The sequence below is a fragment of the Canis lupus genome, chromosome 9 (assembly GCF_048164855.1).
Source record: "Canis lupus baileyi chromosome 9, mCanLup2.hap1, whole genome shotgun sequence".
Lineage (NCBI taxonomy): Eukaryota > Metazoa > Chordata > Mammalia > Carnivora > Canidae > Canis > Canis lupus.
Window position 1 is genome coordinate 27,929,646 of NC_132846.1, and position 12,952 is coordinate 27,942,597.

General features: G+C 39.9%; 1 protein-coding gene across 1 annotated transcript; it reads left to right on the top strand.

The window, feature by feature from the left end:
* Window positions 1-6,467: 6,467 nt before the first annotated feature.
* On the top strand, window positions 6,468-10,777 carry ARF6 (ARF GTPase 6). The gene is made up of 2 exons (XM_072838493.1): window positions 6,468-6,894; window positions 6,995-10,777. Exon 2 carries the CDS (start codon window positions 7,481-7,483, stop codon window positions 8,006-8,008), a length of 528 nt encoding a protein of 175 aa, XP_072694594.1. The 5' UTR covers window positions 6,468-6,894; window positions 6,995-7,480; the 3' UTR covers window positions 8,009-10,777.
* The last annotated feature ends 2,175 nt before the right edge of the window (window positions 10,778-12,952 follow it).

Genomic DNA, 12,952 nt, shown 5'->3' on the forward strand with positions numbered 1-12,952 from the left:
ATTGTGTTTACATGCCATTTCCTTCATATATCTCTAACCACAGGAGGAAACAAAACAGAAACAAAACAAGATAAAGCAAAAAACAGAACCTATAAATTAAGAGATTTAAAGCTGGAATGACTATATAGACAGAACAAGGTTAATTTTAGCCCTCCATTTTTTGGTGTCCCTTGAATATCTTCCTGAAGAGCACACTATCCACACCAACACACAGCTATGTAATAACAACATATATGAGCAACTGATAGTACAGAGCCCGACAACTCTTACTGTAAACATTACACACAAATTGTTTTATTACTTAATTATAAAGCTTGCAGGATTCAGTTAATTAAGCAGTCTTAATGCTTTAGCTTCTCTGTTCTTAAAAAACAAAATTCTTTTTCAGAAAATCAATATTGCAGTCTTGTCAGTTTAGAGAGAATAATCTTGTTTTAGCTTAAAAATACTTTTCTAATGTTAAAAACCAAATTTCTGACATTATATGCTTCTTTTTAAATAGCAAATGTTACGGTTATCACCAGGATATGAAATGTTTCCCATTCCAACAATTATAGTGATTCAAATGGTTTATATAAAAATGATACATCTGCGGATCCCTGGGTGGCTCAGCGGTTTAGTGCCTGCCTTTGGCCCAGGGCGTGATCCTGGAGACCCGGGATCGAGTCCTGCATTGCGCTGCCTGCATGGAGCCTGCCTCTCTCTCTCTGTGTCTCTCATGAATAAATAAATAAAATCTTTTAAAAAAAAGATACATCCGGGACAACTGGGTGGCTCAGCAGTTGAGTGTCTGCCTTTAGGCGAGGGTGTGATCCCAGAGTCCCAGAATCGAGTCTCGCATTGCGCTCCTTGCATGGAGCGCGCGTTCTCCTTTCTCTGCCTGTGTCTCTGCCTTTCTCTCTCTCTGTCTCTCATGAATGAATGAATAAATAAAATATAAAAAAAAAATAAAAATGATACATCCATGTAATTTCATGAGAAGGAACGTAATTTTAGAAGGTTGGAAATGATTCTAGAATTCTACTTGTCTGACTCCATTTCCAAATGATCACCTAATGGGAAAATTACTAACTTAATCAGATCTTGTGATTGGGTACTTGTCCTAGTAACTCTGTAATTTTGAATCTCTCAAAATTCAAAGCCTGTAGTAGGACATTGATGAATTAATTGGCTGAGCCCAGTTCATTTACCTAAATCTTAGCTACTGGGGAAATAGGAAAAGGAATATGTCTATTTGCCCACCTTCATCTTTCCTTCTACCTACTTTGGGATTACATCAAATAGGAGAGGTATTTGCATACTGGGCAGCTATATGGCAAGTATCCACAGACAAGTTTTAATCTAAAGCTTACAAGTTTGATCATGCTATAGTTGCCAAGTATTCCATCTTATTCTTTTCATTGAATGGCATTGACTAGTGGATAGTGGTTCTATTAATAATTCAATAAACTTAGTTATAATTATAGTATGTTTTTAAAATACTTTTTTACAAGAATCTCAGAAAGATTTATGCCTTTGTCTGACAGGTCCATTGTCTTGGTAAGTTATCCCAGTGATTAAGGTATTATTGCACTAAACTATGCAAGAAATTGTGTGTGGAGGTATGTATTTTGGGGAAGAGAATAATAAAATTAGTAGAGTTCAGAATTCATAGACTTTTTAACATGAAGGGAAGTTAGCAATTAGTTCAGTGGTTCTTAATTTTAGCTACATTAGAATCATTCAGGGAGGCCTTAAAAAAATACTGGTGGGTAGAACTTCTACCCTAGATATTTTAACTTAATTGATCTGGGTTGGGGCCCAAGCATTTATGTGGTTTTAAAATGCCCCAGGTGATTTTAATGTGTAGCCAGGGCTGAACACCATTATCTAGTCATTTACTGAGTTCACACAATCATTTGTTACGATGGAGAAAAAAACAACAGGTTGGATTTTTTAAAAAATCTTAATTTGAATCTCTTTTGTACCATTTTATTGATCTTAAGAAAGTAGCTTATCCTCTCAGTGTCTCAGCTTTTCGAATTGTAAAGAATACTATATACTGCCCTAGTCAATTAAAAGAGATTTCTCCAGGGATGCCTGGGTGGCTCAGCGGTTGTGTCTGCCTCTGGCTCAGGACCTGATCCCAGGTCCCGGGATTGAGTCCCACATTGGGCTCTCCACGGGGAGCCTGCTTCTCCCTCTGCCTATGTCTCTGCCTCTCTCTGTGTCTCTCATGAATGAATAAATAAAATATTTAAAAAAGAGAGATTTCTCCATTGCAGGAATAGAAAAAAATGATCACTGAGGATGAAGAACTTACCCAAACCTAATCACAAAATGTTGGGAGTAATTTAAGGATGTCATTTAGCTTTTTATATTCACTTGTGCCACTAGACTATGTTGCCTCTGTTTATGTTTATGGTCCGAAGCCCTATTAAACAATTTGCTAAAATGTCAACTATAATTCAATTTGTTTTTAGTTTTATCATTCCCACTTTTAATATTGCTAAAAATGAAGTCTTCATTCTCAGGCATAATTAAAGTAATTATTAAGGTCTTGATTGGGATATGACTTTCTTTTTTTTATGGTTAAACAGACGATCTAGAAAGTGGTTCCTTATCTGACACAGAAAGAGGACAAGGGAGTGAATGATTAATTTGGTTCATGGTGTCCCTTTAAATATTTTTAAATATTGGAATTCATTAAAGTTACCAAGAATATTTACAAATTAAAATTGTGTTTCCATTGTCTTAATTTGATTTTTTTAGTTTTATTTTTGAGTCTCCATCTTCACTGTATTATCATCAAAAAATATTTGCTACTTTACTACATGCCCTAAGGTGTGCTAGGGACTAAGGATTCAAAAATGAAAAGAACATGAAAACTTTCTTAGAGAGCTTATAAACAAATAGGTATAATACCAGGGGAGGGCTAATTCTCCCACCTCAGTGTTTCAGTTGGAAAAGATTAGAAAATTTTCTAACGATATACTTTATAATAGTTTCTTATTTGCTTTTTATTTCTACTGCTAATAGGTTTCCTGGGGCTCTAGGCTTCTTTCAACTAGATAGAGCTCCATGCTGGCTAAGTAGACTAAGGGCTCAAAATGAAGCCATAAACAAGGGATGGTACCTTCCTTAAACAGGTATATAGATTGACCACCTTTCTTCCCACATGGTCAGAACTGTACTTAGTGGGGCGCCTGGGTGGCTCAGTTGGTTAAGCATCTACCTTCAGCTTTGGGAGATGATCTTCGAGTCCTGGGATGAGTCCCGCACCAGGCTCTCTGGTCAGTGGGGAGCCTGCTTCTCTGCCTCTGTTGCTCCCTCTGTGTTCTCTCGCTCACTCTCTCTCAAATAGTCTTAAAAAAAAAAATTGTCCTTAGCACAGCATGGGATAAAAAGAAATATATGACATAGTCATACAAAATGAATAAGAGCTTTAGGAATTTAGAAATAGGGGTAAACAGAATGAGGTGCTATTGTTAAAGACTTGTTCATTTCATTTTAAGAGCAAAAAGCTAAGCCATTTTTTTAGAATATTTTATTTATTTATTTGTGAGAGACACACACAGAGAGAGGCAGAGACACAGAGGGAGAAGCAGGCTCCATGCTGGGAACTGGATGTGGGACTCGATTCTGGGACTTCAGGATCAGGCCCTGGGCTGAAGGCGGCGCTAAACCGCTGAGCCACCAGGGCTGCATCTAAGCCTTTTTTTTTTTTTTTTTTTTTTAAGATTTTTTATTTATTTATACATGAGAGACAGAGAGAGAGAAAGAGAGAGAGAGAGAGGCAGAGGGAGAAGCAGGCTTCAGGCAGGGAGCCTGATGTGGGACTCGATCCCAGGTCCCCAGGATCCCACCCTGGACCAAAGGCAGCACTAAACCTCTGAGCCACCGGGGCTGCCCTAAGCCATTTTTTAAAGTAAATATTTTTCCTATAACATAGAATTTCAGTCAGGAATATCAGAAGATAATATATGTGGCTGTTCAGCAGATTGGAAATTATGGTGTTTTCTAAAAGGGAGCCTGGTTTCATGTTGGAGAAATCTTTTTATTTATGGGCTTTAAGTTAAAAAGCAGAGATTTTTAATATAATTTTTATATAGTTTTGGAGCTTTCATTTGTGTTTGAAGCATAAAACAGTGAAACAGGGTACACTGAGAAATATAGTATTTTGTTTCATAAATGCAAAATTTAGTTTATCTGTAAAGTATTTCACAGAATGGAAATATTTTTAAATTTATCAATTTTGAATGAACTTTCAAGAAATCAAAAAAATGATCAGTGGTATGATTTAGTAGTTGCCTAAACTGTTACTTTTTACAGATATTTTGGTTTTATTGAAATTCACTTACTTCTCAACTGCTATGACTATATACAAAGTTAAATTTTTTCACTATCTGTATTTTAAGTTTCTGGCAATTATTTTGTTTTATGATTATTACTTAAAATAATTTATTGTATGATGAAACACTCTAGATATCCAATATTCTAACCCCAGACAAAATTAGTATGTCCCTTTCCTTTTCCGTTTGATCTTATTTGTAATATAAGTGGCATTCATTCATTCAAATAATGATGTAACTTACATTGACAAGTCTCTGCCTCTATGAAGCCTGCATTCTGGGGGAATATAAACAGAGGATGGCTTTCAAAAATAAACTTTTTAGACCTAACACAGTATCAGTGCCAGGTAGACGCTGTTAGGTGCTTCCAGCTGCTTCTGTTTTTCATTATATTACTCCTTCCACTGAAAAATAAATCCAAGCCCAGCAGATCAATCTCCATCTACTTGGAAAAACTGGAATCTGCTCTGAGAAAACTATTATGTTGGTTATGTTGGAATGCAACAAAATATAATACCTCTATATGCCACATATAAAAAAAATTCCTACCTCAAATACAATAATAAGTACTATGGCACTTTATAAACCACTTTGAGATTCCAAACCACTGTGTGAGGTAGTCAGGGAGATACCATCATTAGGGGGCTAAGAGGAGGAGCTGCACATTTATGATTTAATCTCAGCTCTGTGACCCTCAAAAAACACCTTAACCTCTCTATTGATATGTAAAATGTTAATGCTCAAAATTACTTCATATGATTGCTGTGAGGATTAAAAATAGATTTAAAATATTTAGTACAGTGTTTGCCATTACAAACAACAAATGGTGACTATTTTTTTTTATGAGTGATATTATCCTTCGTCTGATTTTACAGATAAAGAAAATGAAGATTAGGAAGGTTGAGGCCTAAGGATTCACAGCCATAAAACGGACAGGCAACACTTTGAACCCTAATCTTCTCACTCCAAAATCCTTCCTTCAGTTTTATGACAGTGGAAAGTAAGATGGATCAAGGCAGATGGAAAGTAAACTTGGATCAGTCAGAATATTAACAACTCCAGTAAGTTTATTTCAGCTGAAGCTTATAAGGTTATCACCTGACCCATCTACCATTATCAAATATTCTTATATTATGAAACAAGTATGTTATCATATGCTTCTATAGCATCTTCCTTAAAAAATAACAAACCCTATTTCCTGTTTTTCCTCCCCTTGGTTCCTTTATTTTAGGCTTCGCCTTACTTTAAGTCTAACTTGATCTCTAACTATTTGCTACAAAAAAGTTTCCGAAAGTCTTCCACAAACATTTTGTTATTTACTCTGAAACGGAGTACACAGAGCAAGGTCGGCACTACACTCGGTTTACACATGAGATAACAAACTTAGCAAGGTTAAATGCCTTAGATCCAGGTCACAAAAGTAGTCAGGCTTTCTGACTCTAAACCCTATGCTAAGATTATTATTGTCTGGGATTTTTAAAAAAATACTTTATTTATTTGTTCGTTCGAGAGAGAGAGAAAGAGAGAGAGAGAGAGAGAGAGGCAGAGACCCAGGCAGAGGGAGAAGCAGGCTCCACGCAGGGAGCGCAATGCGGGACTCGATCCCGGGTCTCCAGGGTCACGCCCTGGGCTGAAGGCAGGCGCTAAAGCGCTGGGCCGCCCAGGGATCCCCTCGTCTAGGATTCTTAAAGAAAAGCTAGGTGGTTAAGTTACTGCTCAACACACTAACTTAAGTATGAAAAGTTATCACCTTAAAAAGTTGAAAACGCAGCAAGGGACTGGAACTCTGGTTAACACTGTCATTTTTAAGTAACAGGGTCTGGTCCCGAAGAGATGTGTAAAGACAGGGCTCGAACACCGAAAAGCGGGGTTTCCTGGCAAACCCAAGCCTGGTAGAAGCGCCGCACTGCTTGGCCGACTCCACACCAAACGCGGGCCTCCCACGTGTCTTTCAGGAAATGCACAGAACACGCGGGATGAGGGAGGCCAAGGAGGGGCTGGGAGAGGTACAAACAGCATATAGGGCTTTCCCGGGTGACTGAGGACGCGCGGAGGCTGGGGCGGGCCCAAGGGAACTCGCTGAGCACCTGGCGGGCACCGACGTCCGGAAGCAGCCTGGGGGAGGCTTTCACCGCGGGGGAGGGCTGGCCGCGGGCCCCGCCCTCGGGAGCTCCCCAGTGGATTTGCTGCTCTGGTTCGAGAGGGCTGGGGGAGGCGAGAGCGCGCCACAGAGACGCAGAAAGTCCGCGTACAGCGCCAGGCGGGCACGGGTCAGAGTCCGAGTTTCGCGGGTCTGGGGCCTGACCGCAGCCGCGAGGCCTCCAGGCCGCCGTAGCCCCGCCCCCTCGCGCGTGGCGCCCATGACGCTGGGCGCGCGGGCCGCGCTCCTTACAGAGCTCGCTCTCACCGAACGGTCGGCCTTGCTGCGCCTGCGTGATCGGGAGGGGAAGTGAGGCGGTTTCTTCGGCGCCTTTTCCGGCGGCGGCGGCGGCGGCGGCAGCGGCAGAGCTGGGAGGAGGCGGTGGAGGCCAGAGGGAGCCCGCGCTCAGGGCGGCGGCTTGAGGTAACCTCGCGAACTGAGCTGGAAGGACGAGTCACCTGGGCCTTCGCTCCCTTCTGGCCTGCCGGCAGTAACTCCCTTCTTCCTCTCTGTGTCTCTGCAGGCGGCGCACCGGATTCCGGCGAGGATCAATGACCTGACGAGGCGCCGGAGCCGCGCTGACTCTCGGGTGGCCTGGGTCGGTGGTGAGCCCGGTGCTCGTGGACCGGCGGGTGGGCCGGAGGGCTTCGACCTCCCGCGGCCGAGTGAAGAGAAGGCGGAGGAGCGGGAACCGCGGCGGCGCTAGCGCGGCGCTTGCGGGGGGAAGGGCAGTTCCGGGCCGGGCCGCGCCTCAGCAGGGCGGCGGCTCTCCCGGCGCAGACTCAGGGCCCCGGCGGCGGCGGCGGCTGGAGGAATCAAGTGGTGCGGTCGGTGATGCCCGAGTGAGTGGCGAGCCTGGGCCTCTGCCCCGAGGAGGCAACTCCCACGCAGGCCGCACGGGCGCCCTCGCGGCCGGGAGGCTTCGTTTCGGTTTCGCGGCGGCTGCGGCGTAGTTGGCTGAGGGGACCCGGGACACCTGAATGCCCCCGGCCCCGGCTCCTCCGACGCGATGGGGAAGGTGCTATCCAAGATCTTCGGGAACAAGGAAATGCGGATCCTCATGTTGGGCCTGGACGCGGCCGGCAAGACAACAATCCTGTACAAGTTGAAGCTGGGCCAGTCGGTGACCACCATTCCCACAGTGGGTTTCAACGTGGAGACCGTGACTTACAAAAACGTCAAGTTCAACGTATGGGATGTGGGCGGCCAGGACAAGATCCGGCCGCTCTGGCGGCATTACTACACCGGGACCCAGGGTCTGATCTTCGTAGTGGACTGCGCCGACCGCGACCGCATCGACGAGGCCCGCCAGGAGCTGCACCGCATTATCAATGACCGGGAGATGAGGGACGCCATAATCCTCATCTTCGCCAACAAACAGGACCTGCCTGATGCCATGAAACCCCACGAGATCCAGGAGAAACTGGGCCTGACCCGGATTCGGGACAGGAACTGGTATGTGCAGCCCTCCTGTGCCACCTCAGGGGATGGACTCTATGAGGGGCTCACATGGTTAACCTCTAACTACAAATCCTAATGAGCATTCTCCACCTATCCCCCGGAAGGAGAGAAATCAGAAACCCATTCATAGGATTATCGCCACCATCACCTCTTTCAATTGCCACTTTCTCTTCTTTTGAATTTGAACTCTGGAGTTACTGTTCTACGGTTGGGGAGGGGGGGGGGGGTTTAGGGGTTTCCTTTTTTGTTTCTCTTTCTCCCCCCCCCCCTTTTTTTTTTGCTTTGCATTAGGATGCTCCGATCTGACATTTGACATGACCACAAAGTGCTAGATGCTCTTACTGACTTCCAGCAAATGGGATGGGGGAAATATAGCAGTTTTTGGTAAAGTCCTTTATAATAATGGTTTGATTTTTTTATTTCGAGAGAATCTTTTTTGCAATGTATGCTTTTTTCCTTTTTGCCCAGTTTCCTTATCACTTGCTGTAGATGGCTTATTTTGCATTCATGCAGACTATGTTGCAAGTCTGTTTCATCTAGTAAACTGAAAATTATTGCTTAATCAAACTGCCGTTTGTCTTTTATATTTAAGGCCTTTACTCCTCCCTTATGAGTTTTACCTTTAACTTAGTAATTTCAAATGTGACCTTTTATATCTAAGACCAGTATAGTAAACTTAGCCTACAGTGGCAAATAATGAGTAATATCATTGTAATATGTTCCAGTTGCACATCAGTATGTTAAACAGGTAATGTAAGAAGTTCTTTGAAATGTCAGCTATTAAGTTCTGAAACATACATCATGCATGAGTAGGGCTAAAACGCAAGTTCCTTATTACATAGCTAACTTACACTGCATAAAAAGATGAAAGTGTAACCCGTCAACAGATTTTTTTTCACTGCAAAAGTTAGCAACTTTGCTGTGTTTCCCTCTTTTTTAACTTTAAAAGTAGACTCTTTCCAGAAAATGGAGCAATAATGGTGTAGGCCACACACAGATGAGATATCTGTAGATATTTTCAGTGACTTTGGGGCAAAACTGGAATATATACTTTTACCACATTTCAAATGTCTAAGACCAATAGTTTAAAAGTTACTAGAATGTTTACTTTGTTCATTAATAAAAGCGTTTAACAATTCAAATTATACACATTTTCTACCTAGTTGAAAGAATACACATTCCTGTTTTCACATTAGAGCAACTGATTAAGCTGAAGATAGAAGTTTTTTTTATAATTGAGTGATCCACATCTCCATTAATTAGAACACTGGAAAAGATGTTTTATAAAAAAGGTATTTAATTCTGTTTGATTGTAGGATTAACTCATACAAATAGATCTCCTGTTGGTTCATTAATACACTATCTCCTTTAAGGAAGGAAATGTGATGAATGAATGATGTGTAGACTTGAGAAATGACAATTAAAGGGGAAGTAGGATGAAGAAAGAACCTACAGATGACAATGAATGTAAACTTATTTTTCTTCAAGGGTAAGCAGTGTGCTCACTGGTGATATCCAGATCCTAGCAAGATTACTTGCTTAGCTTGTTAGGACCCGTAACTAGCTTATCGAGACCACTATGATGATACCTTGAACCAAATGTTAATGCTTGATACAGAATTGTGAGCAGCATCTGGTTCTCATATAGCCTTAAGGATTAATTTTAGAGATCCTCAAGGAATTAAACGTAGGGAATTTAAGAAATGTAGACTGCAAAGGCAGTATACAGGAAAAGGTGGAGTGGGTTTTGTTCAGGAGGGTGTCTGAAAACTAAAATGGAGCGGGATATCATGGTACATAGTTGGACAGTATTGGTCCTTCGTGCTTTGGCCATATTGTATAATGGAGCTTTTACCAAAGATGTATGAGAAGCATAAGGTATAAAAAGTTAACTATTGAAAGTAAAACTCTGACACATTTTACTTAAAGCAGATGAGAAAAGGTGCTATGTTGTAGGCTCCTGATGGTGCAGAGGGATTTTTTAATACAAAATGCAACTAAGGTATAGAGTTCTCAGTTTTGCTTTAGAAGTATTTCTAGAAATGAAGCTGACAGACCCATCCGAGAACGTTTTAGTTGCTTTTAAATTTCCCAAAGCTCCACCATAAATCTAATTCTTAGTGTTTTAAATGATTGCATTTTAAGGTACATAAACATGGGTTATACAAATATCAATGCTATAGTAACATCTTTAGACAAGACAAGCACAAAGGTATAAATGCCTAAACTGGAGGAAACTTGAAACCCTCATCTTAATTCCTAAATGTAGTATTTCTAACTTGTGACAGATTGATAGGCAGCCATTTTTTTGTGTTTTAAAATAACTGGGAGCATAGTTAAAATTTTATACATCAAGTGATTGCTATTGAATGTTGCAGGTGAGATGTGGTTATTTTTAGTTTATTTGAAATGTCTAACTGAAGGGGGGTGGGGGGAGCAAATATTTGAAATTTGGAAAACCCTAAACTTTTGGTAAGAATTTGTAATATTCATTTACATTTTCTTTAAGGATATACAAGGTTGGTAATTGATGTAGTTAAATTGAACCATAACCATTGGTGGTCATGGGGCAGGTAATTGTAGCCTGCAGAAAAAGTTATAATCTAGGAATTTAAAAAATAAGATCCTGAAGTTTTTGTTTAATTGCATCAATTTCTGTGTTTATGTGAATTTATAAACTGCAGTAAGTTTTGAATGAGGTTAATCTTGTCTAATATAAGTAAATGAGTCTGTAGACTTGTGATCTCCCCAAACTAAAAAAGTACAGTACTTGGAATTGTGTTCTTTATGGTTGTAGTGTTGGTAAAGCACTAATATGCAGAAAATAAAGGAATTACACAGTGCAGTTTCTCACGTTATGTTACTCGTTTGGACTAGATTAAGTGGGACATGTGTGTTGGGCCGTTATTCTCCAGGGATGTATGGTATAAAGTGACTCGATTTGGGAGTCACCAAGCTTTTATAAGAACAAAAAAGAATTTGGTTCTTACAGTCCTGGGTGTATAAGAAGTCTTTGTACTGATTTAGTTCCACCAAGCTTAATCTGATTTTATGATAACTTAGGACACAAAAGCAGTTGAAAATAATTTTTAAAAACTAAGGTTCTAAATAGTTTCTATCGTACCATTTTTCCAAAATCACAAACCTTACTGTTTTTAGGAATAGAATTTTGTCTCTAAAGAATTGGCCCACAGAGTTGTCTTAACCCTTGACAATTGACTTGGCAATTTTAAAGTTTGTCTTCTAAAAGCCAGTTGCTTGTCTCATAAGAATGACAGAATTGTAGCCACTTAGAAAACAAAATAGTTGAAGAATACTTTGTTGGATAAAAGGGTTTTTAAAAACATGTTCCCTTTTTTTATAAGCATTCCCCCTTGAATCAGCAATTTTTGCAACTTGATTTTAGAATGTCTTAGTGTGTTCTCTAATAGGATTTAACCCCCACATTGATGTTCATATATATATTTAGTACCGTGATTTGCTAATGGCAATCAAGTACCAATTTATCAGTGATAGGAGAAGATATTTTACTCTTTAGTGGGTTTTTATGTTTTTCATATGTTTATAAATACAGTAGTTATAATTTGAATGATGGTGGAGCTTCCTAAATTCCCAGTTATGTCCTCAGTACCTTCCTAAATTCCCAGTTATATTCTCAGTATATGTCAGGGTGTGGTAAGGTAAATACTGTCTCTTATAGGTAAAAATTGTAAAACATACATAGCAGTTAAAAAACTTTTAAGTCTGACTAATCACTGAGCAGAAAGTATTTGGAGCAGAACATTTGATAGAATATAGCTTCTTGTTTATACTGAATGGTAGACAAAGTAGGAAAGATCACAATATTAGGAAATTTATAAAAAGTAATGGTGGGACATGGAGCTGCAGAAGAGGTAAAGTAACTTTTCCCTGATTTGCTAAACTTTTAAAGTTGCCAAACTAGATTAGTGAGTTTCATAGACAAGGAATACATACAAATGAGATCACAGAGGTGGAACAAGTCTGTAGAGAGGTTTAGGAATGGCAATTGAAATTTGTTATTAAATAAGCTAAAGTAATAATAACCTTCCTGGGAATTAGTCTGTAAGAAAAACCACTTTGTGGGACAGTAAGAAAATGCTTTAATTTTGAACATTTTTTTTCTCTTTAAAATGTTTTATGACTACTTGAAACAATTTTAAAAGGAAAGTATTTGTCAGCCTTGTCCTTAAATACTTTACCACTTGTTACATTATTTCATTTGGATATATAGCTCTTCCATAGTGTTTGTTTTATAACTGCAAGAATAGATTTATTTATTGAGAGCCTAAAGATACACCTTGCACTATTCTAGGTATAGGTGATCCATCAGTGAAGAAAAAAAGGTCTGCCTTCATGGAATTTATGCTGGTGGGGATGAGGGGGGAAGAGAACGACAAAGATCAGATGATGAATAAAGATATGTTAGGTGATGTACTATATTACATACTATGTTATATATATATATATGGACAGGTAGGAATATCTTCAGAGGACTTACTGAGAAAGTGACATTTGAGCAAATACTTGAAAAATATCAGTGGAAGTGACATAGGAACAACAACTATATATATATAGTGTAAAGCAGGGGTGGGGCAGGTGGCCTAGGGCAAATCTGGCTATGACCTGTTCTTATAAGGAATGAGCTAAGAATGGTGCTTACGTTTTTAAAGACTATGAAAATAGAAATGTGATTATGTGACACAGTATTTAGCCTGGAAAACCTAAAATATTTACTATCTGGCCCTTTATGAGAAACATTTGCTGACCCCAAGTCTAAGGCACAGTTGCTAAAATATTACCAAAATATATAGGAAATTCAACAAACCAAAGTAAAGACCATGGTTAATAAATGTTTTATCAAAACTTTAGGTAACAGTGGCTCATACAATTTACCACATTTGAACATTTAGTGATCCTTGAGACTTGTTATTGAGTAGTTTAACGGATTTTTCCCCCCCTAAATATGTTTAAATGTGTGAAGTCAGTAGTTTTTCAGGTT